This window comes from Nothobranchius furzeri, chromosome 7 (genome assembly GCF_043380555.1).
Source record: "Nothobranchius furzeri strain GRZ-AD chromosome 7, NfurGRZ-RIMD1, whole genome shotgun sequence".
NCBI lineage: Eukaryota > Metazoa > Chordata > Actinopteri > Cyprinodontiformes > Nothobranchiidae > Nothobranchius > Nothobranchius furzeri.
In genome coordinates, this window is record NC_091747.1 from 57,666,401 (window position 1) to 57,686,343 (window position 19,943).

At 41.6% G+C, this 19,943-nt stretch overlaps 1 protein-coding gene across 3 annotated transcripts; it reads left to right on the forward strand.

Moving 5' to 3' along the window:
* Window positions 1-1,223: 1,223 nt before the first annotated feature.
* tfap2a (transcription factor AP-2 alpha) lies at window positions 1,224-12,188 on the forward strand. Of its 3 annotated transcripts, none has more exons than XM_015955427.3 (7): window positions 1,224-1,350; window positions 4,888-5,304; window positions 6,116-6,167; window positions 7,419-7,644; window positions 8,240-8,358; window positions 9,732-9,873; window positions 10,555-12,188. In XM_015955427.3, the coding sequence occupies exons 1-7, from the start codon at window positions 1,318-1,320 to the stop codon at window positions 10,841-10,843; spliced, it is 1,278 nt and encodes a 425-aa protein (XP_015810913.1). In that variant the 5' UTR covers window positions 1,224-1,317; the 3' UTR covers window positions 10,844-12,188. The 3 variants fall into 3 exon arrangements, with proteins under 3 accessions (XP_015810913.1, XP_070409482.1, XP_070409483.1); XM_070553381.1 differs by lacking the exon at window positions 1,224-1,350 and adding an exon at window positions 2,535-2,739; XM_070553382.1 differs by lacking the exon at window positions 1,224-1,350 and adding an exon at window positions 3,897-4,470.
* The last annotated feature ends 7,755 nt before the right edge of the window (window positions 12,189-19,943 follow it).

Consider the following 19,943-nt stretch of genomic DNA (forward strand, 5'->3'; position numbering starts at 1 on the left):
CAGGATGTAGCCGGGGCCGTGCTGTTCATAAACCAGCCTCTATCGCAGAGCCCATAGAAGCTTTAGACCCCCCCCCCTTCTCCTCCACACACACACACACACACACACAAACACACTCTCTCTCTCTCTCTCTCTCTCTCTCTCTCTCTCTCTCTCTCTCTCTCTCTCTCTCTCTCTCTCTCTCTCTCTCTCTCTCTCTCTCTCTCTCTCTCTTCCACCACCTTCCTCTAGTTGTTCCAGGCTGAGTGTGTGTGTGTGAGTGTGTGTGTGCGCGCGCGCGCGCGCGTGTGTGTTTGTGTGTGTGTGTGTGTGTGTGTGTGTGTGTGTGTGTGTGTGTGTGTGTGTGTGTGTGTGTGTGTGTAATTAACACGGTTTGCCTTTGAAGTCTTGTTTTAAATATTAACTGCAAATACACTTCGTTTGGAATTAAGCAAATAATCAGAAAATACAAGAAAACAACAAACATATCTGGACCTGTTGGAAAACTAAGTAAATGCTCGACTTTGTGGCCTAAATAAAAAGTTTTTGTCATGAGTATTTATGTTTATTTTTTTTTTATTTTTCATTTATGATGAATGAAGCGAGGGGAGCGTCAGGTCTCAGTGCTCTTCTTTAACAACTCCAAATAAATGAGGGGAAATAAAGAGAGAGCCATTATCACCTGTGTGTGTGTGTGTGTGTGTGTGTGTGTGTGTGTGTGTGTGTGTGTTTGTGTGTGTGTGTGAGCATTTTCGATAAGCCCGAGTGTTTTACATAAGTATGCATTTGAAATAAACAGAAGATAAATAAATTATCCCCCCCCCCCCCCACACACACACACACACACTGTAGCTGGGAGTTTAGCTTTTTTGGCAGAATTAATGGTTTCGACATGCAGGTAAATTTAAACTTCTTCAACTTGACTCAGTTTTATTTGTTAAACTGATATTTTTGTCCGTTTTTTTCATCCAAAATGTTTGATTTGCTTTAAACTAAATATTCTAAAAATATTTTCTGTTTTTGTTACAAAACGAACATTTGTTCTCCCACCATTATCTTTTAGATCAGCTAAGGTCACTGACTGTAAAAATAATTCATCACCATTTAGTCCCAAAGCAGCCCAGACTCCTCCGGTTTAGATAATTCAGACTTTCGTGTCCACACCCGCCCCAGTGCGCATGCGTACACCAGGTATATTCCCCCCCACACCGTTTTTTATGACCAGGTGAGGCGATCCTGCAGTCTTGGTTAAAAAAAGTAAAGGTTTACTTTGAGACCGGAGGCTTAATTCGACAGACCGACTGGAAACAAACCACCGAAGGCAGCAGAAGACAAAGAATGTCAATTATGGGCAAAATGGGGGACTGGCAGGTATGTGCGTCTTCTGCTTGGAGACAGAAAAAGCGAAAACTGTTCAAATGTTGCCTTGTTGTTGTGGACTGCTGTGAAAGATCTGCGTAAAGTTGGGTAAAGTTCTTAGATAAGAAACAGTTAGAAGGGATTTTATTTTGAAAGGTGTTTGTGGAATCCCATAAAAGGTAGTTTGTGTTTATAGATGAGCACGTTTCAGATATAATGTGGTATAAAATGGTTTTAATATAAAGTGAGAAAGTGCAGCCATCAGCCCAGAGCGCGTTTCTTTGCGTAAAAGCGCACATTTAACGCGAAGACTCCGCACGTTTGACTCAGTTATTCAGACATAAAATCTTATTTATAAGGGGTGTTCTTTGCTGAAGTTAAACACTCCAGAAATAAAAAACTGGAGTAAGTCAGCCAGGCCAGATCTGCAGAAAAACGCTGCTTCTCTCCGCCAGTTTCGTCTCTATGGAGTCATTAATGACAACTGACTTGAAAGAGAAGAAACATAAAGAGCGGGTACTCCACCAAAAATGGTAATCCGTGTTTTAAACTAAAGAAGCCAACGCCTTTAGAGAGGGAGGGAGGGAGGGAGAGCTGCATGGCGACCTGTCTGCTGACCCACGACCTGCTGAGGTGAAGGCTCGGCCGGCGACAGGGCAGAACCTGGCTCCCCCAGCCGCTCATTCAGATGAAACAAGGCCATGTTGTTGTGTTAATTATTGACATTCCACAGAGCTGCTACCTTTGCAGGTACTGAGGACCTGTAGAGCCGCTCAGCCTCTTAGCATGAAAAAGAAGAGACGTCTCCGCTCTCAACGGGACAGAAATAACATTTAAGGTTTGAGAAAAAAAGAAGGAAAATCGAACAAAGTGTGACTTTTTTAAATTAGAAAATAGTTAAAAATGAGGAATAAACGTTAAAAATCTGGTATTTTTTTTCAGATTTAAAGTAAAGTTGGATAAAAACGCAGAAACATCCCATAAATGTTAGAATTCACCTGAAGGTGCGTTCAGGGTCTCTTCAAAAACTCCTCACCGAGCAGAAAAAATAAATAAACATGTGTATTTTATTATACCTGTCCATTGGTGTAGTGTGAGAGGTGGAGTGTGTGAGGAGGGTGGGGGTATCAAACCGCGGTTGATATGCAAATGAGGCCCTGTACCAGCATTATTACAGAGCTGCTCCAGCCTTCCACTTCCACCATTAGAGGGAGACCTCGGAGCGCAAACCACAGCTTCAATAAAACTGCTTTATTATTATTAGTTTTTCCTATTTTTCCTGCGCGGGGAAGGAACTAAATTCCCAGTCTGAGAGGAGAATTCTGGACTCCAAAAGCATCCCAGCAACCCATGAAAATGCTCTGGAAATTAACTGATAATATTAAATATGAAGACTGCGAGGTAAGGATTTTTAACTAAAATAAAGGAAAAAGCATTTTAGAATCAGTATTTTTTTCTTTAAAAAATGTCATGATAACTAATTAAAATGTGATTTTATTTAGAGTCATATGTGATATTTTTACAACTATATATTAACGATAATAATAAGAATTATTAATTATTATTAGAATTAAAATAATAATACAATTACCTTTAAATATTTTTGTAAAATCACATTTTTACTTAATTTATTAAATCAAACAAAAAATATTTATTAAAACAAATGTTTTATTTATTTTTAAAAATGAACATTTTTTGGGCCCAACACTAATTTCTTCATTACTTCTGTATTTTTATTTGGTTCTGTGTGTGCACGAGCAGCCCAGCGCATGTGTGCGTGTGGAGTGGAGTGTTTTGGACATAGACAAAGTTTGGCAGAAACATCAGTTACTTGTTTTAGGAGTGGAGAAGCCAGTCGGACGTGTTTTTCACTCGCGCCCGCGCGCAGGGACAGACTGGGAGCTGGAAAACAAAAACACGAGAAAAGAAAAAGAAAGAAAGAAGAAGAATCTCCTCGTTTCAGCTCTTTTGGGTTATTCCTGCTTGTATCGGTGACAAAAAATAAAAACAAATCAATACATTTGCATCCGGTGATGAACGAGTGTGCCGTAATTTAGTTTAGACAGGAAGTGGAAGTGTTTGCGCCGTGCGTAAAAATGACCCAAGTTGCGCATCGGATCCAGAAGGCCTTATTTAAATTTTAAAAAGGGAATTTTTATTTCCTCGTCTCATCCGGGTGAGAGTGACTAGCCGGCGTGAGTCTGTGATCAGAGTCGTGGAGGAGCGCAGCGCCATGGAGGAGGACAGTGCGTCGGACTCGGAGTTGGAACACAAAGGGACCTACGGTCGAACCGAGCCGGTCGGAGCAGCTTCAGAGGTGCACACTAGCTCTCCTCTTGTCTCCAGTCCTCCCTTAATTCTTTTCTTGTACTTTTTTGGCCCCTGGTACTCTTTTAAAACGCCCCCCTCCTCCACTTACTCACCCCCCTCCCCTCCTTCCCTGCGCCTGATTCGTCAAACAGGGAGTGAATGTCCCTCTTTTTGTGTCTCCCTCCCTCCACTTCCCTCCACACACTCTCTCTCTTTCTCTCCTCGGTCCCCACATCTCTGATTAGATATACTGATTCCTCCTTTCAATGGACGTCATTTAAACACAGACTCCTGCCTCGAGTTGCGTCCTCCTCTCCTCCTCCGCCTGATCTCCGACTCCTTCTGGTTTCCTTCCTCCTGTTCATTGACTATTCCTGCAAGATTAATAGTCATGAACGTGTCTCGTTAGAGGAGTCCGAGGGGGAGACGCAGAAGCGGCTGTTTTCTTTTCTTTTTGGGGGGAGAATGAGCTCGGCGGGGACGGTGGAAGCGCTGTGACAGAAGCCGGAGACGCAGGGAGACAGAGCGGGTTCTACAGAGAGAAACTTTTCCCCACCAGCACCGACCTGCATCTGCCTTGATTTTGTATTTTTTTTTAAAGATCCAAATGAAGCGAAGCTCGGATTTTACCTTTTCTTTCTGATGGATTATCGTCTTGTTGTCGAGGCGCAGATCTGATCCTGCAGGAAAGAAGACTCTGGGGGTGCCTGTTTTCGTTTTTATTCTTTTTTTCTTCCATTGCTGAATTCTCGTTTTTTATTTCTATTTTGTTGAGTCCCACCAAATATTTCACAAATGTTAGTGCACAGCTTTTCCGCGATGGTAAGTTTTCTGGAGCTTGATCGTGTTTTTTTCCCTCTCTGCTTGTTATTCTTCTTAAACTCTTAGAAATAAAAATGATTATGTTTTTTGGATCATGCATGTCGAAAAAGAAAAGAGCTGGGATGTTATTCTCCATCTGGAATTATTATTTTATTATTATTTCCAGGGTTTATCATTCATTTATTTCTTGGATGGTGTGTGTGCGTGTGTTTGTGTGTGTGTGTGTGCGCGCGCGCGTGTGTTTGTGTGTGTTTAATTTAATTTTGTTTTATTGTAGCATTATTTCTATGCGCTCAGTCCATTTTGTGCTTCTGCTGCATCCATTGGCTAAAATAAGATTTAAAAAATGGACATTTGAGGTATTTATGAAATTAAAACGCATTTAGATTAAAGGTGTGTTCTTCCCTCCTCTGCCAGGACCGTCACGACGGCACCAGCAACGGGACAGCCAGGCTACCTCAGCTGGGCGGCGTGGGCCAGAGTCCCTACACGAGCGCTCCTCCGCTCTCCCACACGCCAAACTCGGACTTCCAGCCCCCGTACTTCCCCCCGCCCTACCAGCCCATCTACCCGCAGTCTCAGGACCCCTACTCGCACGTCAACGACCCGTACTCCCTGAACTCCCTGCACGCTCAGCCGCAGTCGCAGCATCCGGGCTGGCCGGGCCAGAGGCAGAGTCAGGAGAGCGGCCTGCTGCACCAGCACCGCGCTCTGCCCCACCAGCTGTGCCGGGAGTACCGCAGAGACGTGCTCCTACAGTCCGGTCACGGGCTCGACACGGGACTGGACTCTATCCCCATCCACGGAATACCTCACTCTTTAGAAGACGTCCAGGTGAGGCAGTTTTTTTATTTTAAATGTCAACAATTATCACATTTATTCATGATTATTAGGCATTAGATCGAATTTGTCCGCTGATTTAATTATAATAATTGAAATTAAGATTTAAAAGATAAATACATTTGAACATTTGGATTTTTCAACAAACAAACGATGTATTCTTACTGCATCAGAACGTAAAACAAACCCATGCGTAATTCCTTATCCAGAATGATTTTTTAAAAGACATTTTTTTTATTTCTAAGGGCCCCGAAACAAAAAGCTGAGCCTCTCCATGCACAGCGATAACACCATGACACTTTGCAAAGCGCACTAACGAGAGAATTGAGTTTGCTGTATTGAGTTTTGGGACCTCTGCGATCGCTAAAGACGCCTGATGAATGAATGAGCCCTGAGTCCGTCAATAAGCGCAAGCGCGCGCGCTCATTTTGAGATTTTCTCCCCAGTTTTTAATCAGAAACAAACAGCTATAATTCTCTAATTAGTTCATAGGCCTTTAATAGGCTGCACCGCCGTAATTACTAACCAATCTGGATGAGAAGTTCCGTGTGAGGGGAGCCAATCTGCAAAAAGGAGGTCAGGATTATGGGGTGATGTGCTTTCCTTATTTAAGTCTTAGTTCAGATCTGGAAACTCGGATAATAATACTTTATTAATTATAACAGCAGGTAAATAAATAAATAAGGCCTTTCGGTTGTGCTCCTTGTTGCTTTAGCGCTTTGTTCATGTGCAACCTCTTTAAAATCACATGTTTCTGTGCGTAATTCGTGCTAAAATTGCACCTTTTTTTGCATTTGTGTCACAGCCTGTTGAGGATCAAGGAATCCACATTCCCGACCAGACTGTAATTAAAAAAGGTAAGCAATTTCCTCTGAGATATCTTGCATTTTTTTCTTCAAGCTTCTCTCACACACACACACACACACACACACACACACACACACACACACACACACACACACACACACACACACACACACACACACACACTTCCATTCTGCTCCAAAGAGCTCGATGCAATGTGGTAATGCCTGACTGATCCTAATACGCAGCACAGCCTATTTTTCATTACATGCTTTCCAAGTGCATCAAACTGGCTGCACCTTTTTCTTTTTCTCTTTTTTCCCTCCTTCTCCTCCCCGATGATGGAATTTACTGTCAGCGTTTCGGCGCAGCAGGGAGATGAGTGGAGCTGCTGGGGCTTTGGAGGCCTCAGCTATAGATGGTCAAAGACGCGCAGAGACGACCCGGGCACACTTTTTAGGAAGCAATATGCGCAATTACGCAGCATGGATAAATGTAAAATGGAAGCTGTCACCCGCTGGACAGAGCGTGTGTGCAGGATTTCTGTGCAGCGTTTAGGAGAGCATACGAAAATGGGAAATTTGAACTAAATTTTTTTTCATCTATTAATGAATAAATCTACCATGGATTAGATTTTTACACTCTTAAAGGCTCAGATTAATAAGATCCTGGGATATATTTTTGCTTCTCTTCTATATTATTTTTTCCTAAAATTTCTGCAATTTTTCCAAATTTCTAAATTTTTTCTTTCAGACTCAGCCCATCTGCACATTCACGTGATAATTGGCTTCTTATATTAGTAATCTCAAGAGTTCGTTTAGCTCCCATTGTCTCTATTAGGCTCCCTTGAGCCATTAATGTCACAAGTGATCTATCCAAAGGCGCACAGTCCCCCTTTGTCTCCGGTTACTGCGCACCAAAACGGCCTGCCACAACTGCGCGTTCCCCTCCTCCCTCACAACCCCCCACCCCCACCCCCCACCACCTCGGTGTGAAATCACACACGGGCGACGGTGTTTTTGCTGGAAAATGACGATGAGTCAAAAAAGGTGGATTTTATTGAAAAGAGCGCTTTTAAAAATGTTTTTTTAGGCTGTTGGTTCTCACCAAATTATTACTTATTTTATTATTATTATTATTATTGTTATTATTGTTGTTGTTATTGTTATTGTTGTTATTGTTATTATTATTTATGTGATCGATGCAGAAGTTCTTCTTCATTTACTTAAGGCTCTGCATTGCACGAAATTCACTGACCACGCGCTCTCTCTCTCTCTCTCCCCTCCCTCCCCCCGGTCCTATAGGTCCGGTGTCTTTATCCAAGAACAACAGCGTCTCCGCCATCCCCGTAAATAAGGACGGTCTTTTCGGAGGGGTGGTTAACCCAAACGAGGTGTTCTGCTCGGTTCCGGGTCGCCTGTCTCTCCTCAGTTCCACATCAAAGTACAAGGTCACGGTGGCAGAGGTGCAGAGACGCCTCTCGCCGCCCGAGTGCCTCAACGCCTCTCTGCTGGGCGGGGTGCTCAGGAGGTGAGTCTGACTTCACAAAAAAAAAAAAAAAAGAAAAAAATCTTCTTTCACCTGTGTTTGCGTGCACGCGCTCTCCCTCCGGCCTGTGAGCGCGCATCCCTCTCTTTTTTCCTCTCCTCTGTATCAAGAATAATTAAAATCGACCAACCATGACACCTAGCTCCTGCATTTAGAGCAGGAGGGGTCTGTTAAATTCCATATTAACACCCCCCTCCCCCCTTTCAAATTAATGTAGGCCTAGTCTGTTTCAAGCAGCTCTGCAGACCCAGTGAAGGCATTACACATGAAAACATTGGTCTCCAGTGAAATGCCGACTGAAGTGCTGCAGACACGCAGCCAGTAATAGCTCAGCCTATTAACTAGGACTTTATTTATTCACTTTGTGCTATAAGTCCGCTGGTAATCAGGCTGCGGCTCTATTTTGATCGTATTTATTGCTCATGTGCAGATTTGAACGTCTCAACTTCAATATGAAAGCCATCCATATTTTTTTTGTCAATTCTCTGGCTGTAATTTTGTTTTTCCATCATATTTCTGTCAAATTTAGATGAATTCCTGCATATGAATGAATTTCTTCTTTGTTTTTGCGTCTCAGGGCCAAGTCCAAGAACGGAGGGAGATCCTTGAGGGAGAAGTTGGATAAAATCGGCTTAAATCTACCTGCGGGGAGACGCAAGGCAGCCAACGTCACCTTGTTGACGTCACTAGTGGAAGGTAAGTCGTGGTGCCGTAAATCCTATACTTAAAAAAAATATATCCCTTCTCTCTCTCTCTTTTCCTCCCTCTCTTTTTTCCCTCTGTGTTGGAAATCAGCATATGCGCTCATCCGTGTAATGTGGACCGACTTTGCCTCGCAAGTAATAAAGCATGAAGGATGTGTATGTGTGTGAGAGTGTGTATGTGTGTGAGAGTGAGTGTGTGTATGTGTGTGTGTGTGTGTGTGTGTGTGAGAGAGAGAGAGAGAGAGAGAGAGAGAGAGAGAGAGAGAGAGAGAGAGAGAGAGAGAGAGAGAGAGAGAGAGAGAGAGAGAGAGAGAGAGAGAGAGAGAGAGAGAGGTGCTGGTTGTGGCTCTGCTGCGTTATTGGCTTCCTCTTTCAGGAGCGCACTTCCAGGCTGGCCTAGTTTATCCTCCGGATTAATTTGTGTTGAAGTCCAGTTAATTATTGAGTGCTGCTTGTTTATTGGCCACCGCCGAGCTCTTTCACCTCATGGATGAGGAGTCGATTGATTGCACCCTGCATTAATACAAGTCTGAATATAGTAGATTTCTCGCCCTTCTCTATCCCTTGTTTTATTATTTTTTTACTTCCTCCTTTAATGGCTCCCCATGCTTTCTACTTTTCCATCGAAGATTTGTATTGCATGCAAATGCGTCGCGCTGACCTATGGAGATCTATGTTTTGGGCCTATTAAAGAATAAATTAGGCAATTATTGCGAGCAGACGAGATGCTTTTTTCCTGGATAAATCCATTTGGCTCGCATGCAGAGCTGAGCCTTATTATTCAGTGCGGTGGTATTTTGGTGCGCTGCAGGTTTTCAAAAGGTGAAGGCTCGCTTTGGTTCATTGGACCCTGTTAATCATTATTGCAGACTCTGGAAACACATGTTAATTTTTTTTGTAGAGAAAAGTTTGATTGTGGAGAAACGGAGAGGTTTTAGGAGGTGGATCAGTCCCATTTTGGGCAAAATGGTTTACTGGATTCGAGCTTTGATGCTAATTGGCGCGTGCGTTCTTCCGGAGCAGAGGCTTCTGGGACAGGAAGCTCCACAGTAAAAAAAAAGTGCTTCAGGAAATTAAATCCAAAGACTCTCGAAAAGCTCCAGTGAGTCCAGTTGTCATGACTGACAGATCAGGACGCTTTATGATCATCTGTGCGCCATTATTGTCCTCCTCTTCCATGGCGCTGTTTGGGAACGCACAGGTGCCATAACCCTGCTGTCTGAACGTGTAAACACAACCGGACGCTCTGCTCACCTCGCATTAATCACGTGCTCATAAAAGCATCGGGACTGTGAACGTGTATTTGAACACGTTTAATAAGAATTCTCGTATTTTATGTGTTTCCATCATTTTTGTGTCTCCCAGGAGAAGCGGTGCATCTCGCCAGGGACTTTGGTTACGTTTGTGAGACCGAGTTTCCAGCCAAGGCAGTAGCTGAATATGTAAACCGGCAGCATTCTGACCCAAACGAACAAGTCCAAAGAAAAAACATGCTATTGGCCACGAAGTAAGTGTTTATGATGGCGTCACACACACACACACACACACACACACACACACACACACACACACACACACACACACACGCACACGCACACGCACACACACACACACACACACACACACACACGCACGCCGGGTTGCGCCAGTATGGGCACCAATGTGCTCATTTGGCAGCTTGCACGCATAACACATATTAATAAAATGCGCATTTTCATTTTAACGAGGTGGTTTTAGCGCGTTAGAAATAGATTATTCTTTTATTTAGAGATTAGAGTGAGGTCAGGTACTTGTGTTGTGGTTGTTTACATGTTTATGAAGCCCTGTCATCTGTTTCTGCGGGGAGTCCCAGCTTTAAGTGCTGCTTCATTCAGACCAGACAGAACAGCGTCACATGCCTTTAAAAGGCTGATAAAATGCGCCAAAACCAGAAAATAATGGCTTAAATTGCATTTTTCTTTTTTATTTTGGGAGAAACACAATATCATATTTTAAAATGTATAATTTAAACTTTGTTTATTTTCTAAAACAAGAATAGATTTAGATATCTGGGTTTCATTTCCACCTGTTTTTGGACGTTTTGTGCGGGAAATAAACGAACCAGGTGGACTTTTAACATGTGATTCAAAACGCGGCTTAATATTTCTCCTTAATAATCCCGCCTTTTCTGCTTTTTTTCTTTTTTAAGGCAAGTGTGCAAAGAGTTCACAGACCTGCTGTCGCAGGACCGCTCGCCCCTGGGAAACTCGCGGCCACAGCCCATCCTGGAACCGGGAATCCAAAGTTGTTTGACCCACTTCAGCCTAATCTCGCACGGCTTCGGGACCCCGGCGCTGTGCGCGGCCGTCACGGCCCTCCAGAACTATCTAACCGAGGCGATCAAAGCCATGGACAAAATGTACCTCAACAACAACCCCAACAGTCACTCGGACAACGGCACTAAAGGTGGAGACAAGGACGAGAAGCACAGAAAGTGATGTCTCCATGTTTTTTCCTCACACTTGGGGCCAAAAAAAAAAAAAATAAATAAAAATAAACAACTGGACCCATCTTCTGCTCCTACATCCCCCCCCCCCCCCCATCGCCTCACCTGTCTCACCCAACCAGTACAAATATTATAAATACCTTATAAATATTACTGATAAACTTAAACCTGCCACTTCCTGGTTCTGTTGTTTTTCCTCCACATGGATTCGATTGGAAACAAGAATCTTCTCCTTTCATCACCTTTTTTAGAGAAAAAAATAAACTGAAAATAAATAAATAAATAAAAAAGCTGCAGAGGAACAGCTCCAGGGCGAGGGGGAAGGTCCTGCCTCACCCAGAAGACTTCTCATGTCCTCCCCCTTTCTGTTCTCTTTTTTTTTAACAAATGGACTGAAGATCCAGCAACCCGTCTATATATCTCAGATTGTGAGCAAACGGAGCTTAAAGAGGAGGAAATCTTATCAGTATTGTGAATAAAAGACTTGAAAAAATGAAAGAAAGAAAAAAAGATAAACTCCACACATCTCCATGTCATGACTTCAGTTGTAGACTCCCACTCGTCCTCTGAGCGACCAACTTGAACTTTATTTTTATTCTTTGAATTTCAACACGATTCACGATTATATAAGGGAATCAGTGTTCATGTGTGTATATATTTATTTATGTGTAATTTAATGGGAATTGTAAATATGGTGCGTCTGTTGAAACTTCCTTTTTTATTTATCTGGTGCCTCCTGTTTTAGTGGGTTTTTGAATATTCAGTTAGTTCTTCATGTGATTTTATGGTTCTAGAAAACACGTTTTGGGGGTATTTTTATTTTACTTTTTCATTTTCTCTGGGATATTTCAATTCAGCCCTCTTGTAGCATGTTGAGGTGACACTGAAGCAAGTGAACAAATAGAAAATAAACTTCCCTTTCTCTCTCTCTCTATCACCCTATTCAGTTGTTTTCTTTTGAACTGAAACAAGAGCAGAACTGAGACCCCTGAGGAGAATTATTTGAAATCTTTGTTATTTTTAGTGTGTCTATTTTCATTTTAAACAAGCTTTTATGTGTTGTGCCAATCTGAACCCCCCACATTCTCTTCTTGAAGCACCATAAAAGCAATAAATGGAATATTGTCTTTTTACAGTGTTCAAAAAAAATCATTCAAAATTTTTATTTCAATTTTTTTAAAGGGGACCACCTGATATCTTGTCATGTCCGATTATGTCCAAACCTGGAGGCGGTTTTAGCTGTATTGTATAGACATGTGCTGGCAATAGTCCCTCTGCCTGTCTATGTATTATAGTCCTTTGTTGCCCAGAAAAAAATAAATATTTGATACGCTTCATCTTGATTTTTTAAAATACTTACAGTTTTTTTTCACATTTTATTATTTTTCGTTTCTCCCTTATTCTAAACACACGGTAATTGACGTTAAGCCTCCCTTGATGATTCCACTTTGCAAGAAGCTGCTTTGTTTCCCTTTTTAATAATAAAAAACCTCTTTCTAGTTCAGAGTTGGATCTGTGCAGGCCAAATGGCTGCCATCAATGGATGTGTGCGCGTTTGAAGCGCGCGCACCCCTCCCCCCCTACAGCTAAACGCCTCTGAGGTACATGCAACGTTGTTGCAGGTTGTTTGGCTCGTTTCTTCTTATCCAAAGCATCACATATTTGTTATGTTTGCTTCTCAGTGTTGTCAGCTGCTTATTTTAAAAGCAGAAAAAATCTTATCTCCTCGGACTGGTTGAATTTTGCAGCCTTTTTGGCAACATCCTTCCAGTTTTTGCCCTCAAAGAGCTCCAGTTGCATAACATCTGAGTTGAAAGAGTGATTGGAGTCAATCTGGAGTATTTTTGCATCTTGCTTTTACACAACACATTGTCTGGTATCCATGCAGTTTGGGATGGGAGACTCTTCCTCTTCTCATCTCCTCTTATGTCCTATTCTTCATGCTTTGCAGGGCTTTTGCTTTAATTCGGAGCCAGTGTTGTTCTGCAGGAGAGTGAGTGAAGCCTAACTGTACATGTCCTTGGCGTATAATTGCGATGCAGAGTGCCGGAGCAGGTGAAGCGCGGCATTGTCTGTCAGGGCCTGTTTTTGTTGGCTCAGTCCTCAGATTGTGTGTGGGATCCTGTCCTCAGGCGCAATAGCTCACTCATAAAAGGGGAGCGACTGCACGGCTGCTCCTGCTATGGTGGAATAGTCACTTTAAGGGTGAAAACAATCGTATTAAAAGCAGCATTCATCGGTATTAAGGGAGGGGGGTCATTAATGCTAATGTTGTTTAATAAATTTATCAGGAAGAAAACATTTTGAGGGTGAAACGAACGCATTAGTGATAGTGGCGCGTGGGACAATGGTGACTATATTATTGCTATTATTCTTACGCACCAGCGAGGCCTTTAATCGCGTGTTTCTTTGGAATCCTTTTTATTTTTGTTCATTTTTTATTTGTTTATGACGCCAGACTGAAATTAGCACGCCCAGTTTTTAGTGAGAAATTGTATTGTTTTCTCTAATTTGATCTAGAACAGGTAGAACTAGTTTCTCGGAAGCTTCACAGCAAAACAAATGAATGAATGAATAAATAAATAAATAAATAAAATAAAAAATAGCCTGGAGAAGTGAAGAGCCAGTCAGCAAAACCCAGCGGAATTTGGATAATTCAATCCATAACTGTTGCTTTTCTCAACTAAACCAATTACAGCATATTTTCCTGCATAGGAATTAATAAGTGAGGCCTGTTATTATCAAATGTTCTGGAGAAAGTGCTGAAAACTCACGTTCCCTTAAGAAAGAAGTATTCTTTATGTTTTTCATGCATCCATATGTAGGCTCTATGCAGGAAAAAAACGGTAACACCCATCTCTCCCGCCGCAAACGAGTCTGTGCGCAAAGACCAAAGCTGATAAATGCCGCACAAAATTATTTTTTAAGCTAAAATGAAGCATTTTTGGGGATGTGCTAAACAAATGTTTATTTACAGTTATTTTAAGATGCAGGTCTCCTCATATTGATCACTTTCTGCCGCGCGTAACTTTTTCCATTAAAAAAACTGCGCGTAAAAGCTGCGCAAAAGCCTCATCCTTTTTACGCGCCAGAGGGTTTCGTTTTCTTTTCTCTCTCTGTCTCTCTCTCTTTTTGGTCAGGAAGTGTTTAGTTGATGCTGCTGAGATCACTGCTCTGTCTGCATGGCCTAATTAGCCCGTAGCGGCATCACAACATGCGCGCTGGCGCTTGGAGGCTTTGGAGCTGCTTGGGAAGATTTAGGGCAACAGATAAGGCCCAGATTTGTTCACTCTGCTGACTGAGACTTTATGTTTGCGTCAAGCCCAGGCTGTCTATCTGACATTTAAACTGTTGGCCTTGAATGTTGGGAGATTGACGGGATTGTTGGGAGATTTATTTTATTTTATTTAGTTTTATTTTATTGTGCAGCGCTTTGAGGAGAAATATTTGGGATTAGCGTTCCACGCAGACTTGGAGAGTTTCTCCTTATTGATGGAACAGAGTGTTTTTATAGGGGACTAAACGTGTTGATGTTCTAGGAATGCTAAGACAGCCCAAAGCCTAAAACAATGGCAAACAGATGTTGGGTTTATTAATAGAATTTGGATAAAAAAGGTGCTGTGAAGCTATTTTTTATTTTACTTCTTAGAGCATTTCAAACTTCCTGCTTAATAACAACAACAACAGATGCTGCTGAACAATGCGACTTCAAAGTTTGCAGCGATGCGCAAAATGGCTAATTGTCCTCAACTTTGACATCGGCCATCATCTGAGCCTCCTCATCTTCCTCTGACACCCCCCTCCCCCAGTGGACCCTTTGCTGTGATCCAGGGCTCTGAGGAGGTCAACGACTCCACCAAATCGCCCCTGATTAGTTGAGACATTCGGTAATCGATTAGAAAACCTTAAGTGACTTTGAATAAGGGAATCATAGAAACGTGTGTATTTAAAATTTAATTATTATTATTGTTTTATTCCTTATCATTCATGCCCATCCTCTCCCCATCAGGCTCTGATAGGAGGAGAAGATGCGCATGCGCATCTCCCATATCTATGAATAATGATCGGATTAAAATTGTGTTAATGTTTCCTCACTCGGTTATTGCAGTTTATATTCTAGTCTCTCTCTCTCTCTCTCTCTCTCTCTCTCTCTCTCTCTCTCTCTCTCTCTCTCTCTCTCTCTCTCTCTCTCTCTCTCTCTCTCTCTCCCCCTGCCTGCATCCTCTGCAGTCAGCCGGGGGGGGGGGGGGGGGGGGGGGTCCGCCCCAGGCCAAACATATGCTTCTTTCCATTGCACTAATCCAAATGCAGCGTGGAGGAATAATTGCTCGAGTGGCCGTGGCTTCGCAGGGGCTTTGTCCCTCACTGGCTCCCGTCAGTCAGGCACACGCCATTTCAATCAAGTCTCCCCTTCTCTTTTCTGTCTCTGGATCAACCTCCAGACGTCTTTTATCAAACCAGAAAACTCACACTTTTAGAATCCCCCTCTGTGTTGTCGTCGTTGCTGCTGTCAGATTGGAGCAGAGTCCTCATGATGTGGAACCACGCTGGATGGCTTTTACTGGAAAAATGGTCGCAGGAGCTTTGATTATGGTTTTAGCGACTTTTTAAAAACTATAGGAACAAAAAAATTCAGGCAAAAAAAAGAGTAATTTGTAAACATAAAGCACAAAATACAGAATAAACGTATTAATTATATAATATTCATTATTATTATTATTATTATTGTTATTACTGTTACCTATAACTGAATCCTTTTTTCGATTTATTTAATCTAGTTTTTATTTTGTTAGGGGGTCAATCAACCATTTAAAACTATTTTTTATTGAATTCAGAAAGTAAATAAAAAAACACATTTTTTCTATTTTTCCTGTAAATCAACGATGAAAAATCACTCTAGTAAAATGAAGTATTTGTTAGGAAATCACACATTTCCACGGATAAGAAATGGAGCAGGGGTTGGTTGTGAGTGAGTGTGTGTGTGTGTGTGTGTGTGTGTGGATGTCAGACTGAATTAATAGACATGATAATTTCACACTATTTCATAGTGAGCTATCTGTTCCATCACAGCAAAATAAAAGGGTCACCGCGCAGCTGTGGCAAACCCCAAACGTTATTATGAAGTTTGATGATAAACCCCCTCCACTCACCTCCTCACCCCCTCCTCTCTGGTACTTTGCTCCAGGCCAGCAATAGCTCGGGGCCACGCCGGTGCCTCCCCATGATAAAGGACTTAGACTCTGTCTGGGCGCAAAAGAAAGCTGCAGCAGCTTCTCTCTCTCCCGAACCTAATCAACTCACAGGCTTGGCCCTTTAACGATTGCCCCCCCCCCCCACCCCACACACACACACACCACCTCTGTCTCTCTTTTCCCCTCAGTTTCTTTTTTTACCCTTTTTTTCTTCACTCTCACTTTTTTCTGTGTATTTTCTTTCCTGAAGGCAATAATAATAATAATAATAATAATAATAATAATAATAATAATAATAATAATAATAATAACAACAACAATAACAATAATAATAATAATACCATTATTATTATTATTATCTTGAAGAATTTGACTTTAAAACCAAACCTGATGTTTTGAAACACTCACCTCTTTCTGAGGTTTACACATTTTTTTCAAAACTTCACTCAAGGCCTTCAGTTTTTTATTTTTTCATTTTTTATTCCCAAATTTCTGCTGACAAGTTATTCGTTAACTCACATCTTTCTTATCAGCCCCTTTCACCTTGGTAGAGCACATTTTCGTCCTTATATCTGGTTGGAACGTTCACTGAACCTCGTTGAAAAACAAGGATAAAACATGATCTAAAACTTGTGGGGATTGGTTAATGAAAAGATAAAAAAATCTACAAGCCCATATCATTATTATTATTATTATTATTATTATTATTATTATTATTATTATTATTATTATTATTGCATATTACATTTCATCATAGGCATTGTTTCTAATGAAGGAACTCAAATGCTTACAGAGTGTTTGACGTAAAACCAAGTAAATACAATTTTCTGACAAATTGTGAAAAGAAGGAAACAAATAATTGTCCATCTTTTGATCCATAAAGAGGTGAAATAAAATGAGACGTGTGAGGTTCCTTAAACCTTTTCAGCCAAGACGGATTCCCAAGAGGTTCTTCTGACTGTTAAAATCGACTATTATTTGTGAGAAAATGTATACATTGTTGCAGTCCTTGTCATTTTATGATGAAATTCTTACCATAAACCAAACAAATATGTATATTTTTTTGCTCTTTTAGGCAAATTTTCATATAACTCTACTTTTAAAAGTGAAATTCAAGGAAGTCACTTTCGGCCTTTGTAATCTAAATATTTTCAAAGCTGTGTCTGCTGTTAATTGATACTTTTTTCTGCTTCTGGTACACTTGAATCAGCTTCCTGTCATGCTGCAGAGTAACAAGGTTCCAGATATTTGTTTAAAATTTCACACATAACAGAAAGGAAAATCTTGCTAACAAGGGGTTTTGTTGAAGGGAATATATCATGGCTGTTTGTTCTTAAGTTAATAATAGCTCTATGGTTGATACAAAACATCTTAATGAAGTTATTTGCACAAAATCCCTCTCACATAAAGCAATGTCAGCAGTTTTATTTCTAACATTTTCAGTGCCTTCCAGAGTGAGCCATTTCAGGGCTTTGCCATTTTAGGAAAATAAGCTGGAGAAGGCCACGCCCCCCGCTAAGGCTGCTGTAAGCTGAGAAGCTCTAATAAATGGAATGGACATGGAGTAGAGCCTCTGCTACTCCAGCAGCAGCAGCTCCCCTTTTTACGGTAGATGAAGTTCTTTTCTAATTTCTCCATTTGTGACATCACAAAAAATGACTTTTTGAAACTGCTTATTTTAGGCACACAATTCTCAAAGCCAAACTGACAGAAAATGGATAGACAGATTTTTTACAAGTTTGGAGTGTTAATAGAAGCACGGGAGACCCACATGGCAGCACAAAAGGATGAAAAAGGTGAGTTTTACGTAATATGTGCCCAAACAAAAATCTTCACCAAACACAAAACTAAAGGAACTATTTGTTATTCTCGTTTACCAACACCTAATTGTACAAATCTAAAGACACTTTACTTATCTACAACACAATTTTATTTCAAAAGCTAAAAAATTCCAAAGAATAAAATTCAACATACATTGATGCAAAAATTCTGCTGCATTTGAACGCTCACACCACTCATCCATGGTGGGTTTGCATTGCTTTGATAGGTTCCCTTAGATGGTGACAGTGTCAATCCTATGGTCACAAATGTCGCAGGAAAAACAAAATGTTCATGACAGGGCAAAGGTTCAGTCAAGTTCTCTGTCATTTTCAGCAGATCTTGTGCACGGCAGATAATGACTCCAGGATTAACAGCTGCATTATTAGCTTAAAGCAAAGTGTTGCATGGAGGGAGTTAAAGGCGCCCGATCTGGCCTCCAAGAGCCTGTGAAGAAATGGTTTTGATCTCACCACAGGCTAAACACCGCCAACAGGACTTGACATTGCAGAACAATTTCCCAATTACCTTTTGACATGCATATTGACACAAACGCGCAAAACTGTAATTTTCTCTCTGAATTTGTTAGCTTGAGGGGCTCACTTTCATGCCAGTGGACTGTCAGATCTGCCCCCCCTCCCTGCTTTTCTCTCACTGAGTATCTTCCTGCCTCTTGCTGCCATTGCACTTGTTTCCGAGTGTCCCAAAAGACTAAAGAACTGCAAAATTACGGGTTAAAACAAGGAAAAACCACAATTCAAGCATAAACCTTTACTTGATATCTTTTTTTGGTTTTGAATCTGTTTTGTGGCCAACAGCATGATGTCTCTTTTGTGGTTTTAGGATTCTTTAAAGGGGCCGTGTTATGTCTTTTAGTTATAATATTTCTATGGTTGATATCAAACATGTTTGTGATGGTGATGATGAGCCGTTTCAAAGCTCTGTCACCTTAAGAAAACAAGCTGGAGCTGGCCACCCCCCATCCCCTTATCAGGCTGCTATAAGCTGAGAAGCTCCGATATCTGGTAGGGGCTCGAAGTAGAGCCGCTGCTCCCCTGGAAGTACCGTATTTTCCGGAAAATAAGCTGCTACTTTTTTTCCCACGCTTTGAACCATGCGGCTTATAATGAGGTGCGGCTTTAGTCAACAAGAAAGGATGGATGCTGGAAAGTCTTATGAAGGAATGGTTAAAGGAGTGCTCCGGAAAGCGCCCAGGAGGATTTTTTTCACAGTAAAACGGCGCTGCTTGTTTTCCCAACTTCACCCCGGGATGATGACAGCAACATGGAGAGCGGCACTGACATCGCCACAGAAAAGGTGTGTGACGAAGCTCTTCTGAGGCTGTTCAACTCCGACACTGAAGAAGATGACTTCAGTAGTTTCAGTGCGCAGGAGGACGATGAATAAACCAATCAGTAACTATTCTGTTTTGTTTGATACTGATCAGTTCAGTAGATATCTGCGGCTTTTAGCCCGTTGCGGCTTATATTGAGGTGCGCTCTATAGTCCGGGAATTACGGTAGTTATCTCTAGTGCAGGAGAGGTGTTTATGCTACTTTTTCCATTTGTGACATCACAAATGAGGACTTTTTAAAGCAGCTTGTTTTAGAAAGATAATTCCTAAAACCAAATACTGACAGAAAACAGATGGACAGATTTTTTCCACGTTTGCAGTACAAAAGGCGAGTTTGCATACGTCTCCTTTAAAGGTGTAAATATGATCTGAAAGCTTACTTTTGTAAACAAGTGTTCTCTAATACTTTCAAACACTCGTGTGCCACAATTCTCATCCTTTCCAAATAAACTTCGTGAAGCTTACAATCATCTTGTCTCCAAGTTGTCAATCTCAAGGTTGTTGCCAAACTCAACGTGCCAGTTGACACTGAAATGCCATAATCATTGGGATGTTTGCTGGCTTTTGAGACGTCTGGGCAGCAAAGAGAGGAGAGCCAATGTTGGCCGTGTCATCACGAGCTTGTCATTGCGGTCGCCTTGACTGGCACATGCTAGGCCAGATTACAGACGCGGGTGTTGATGGAGGGTTACCCTGAGACTCCCAGCCTGCTATCAAGACACCCCCCT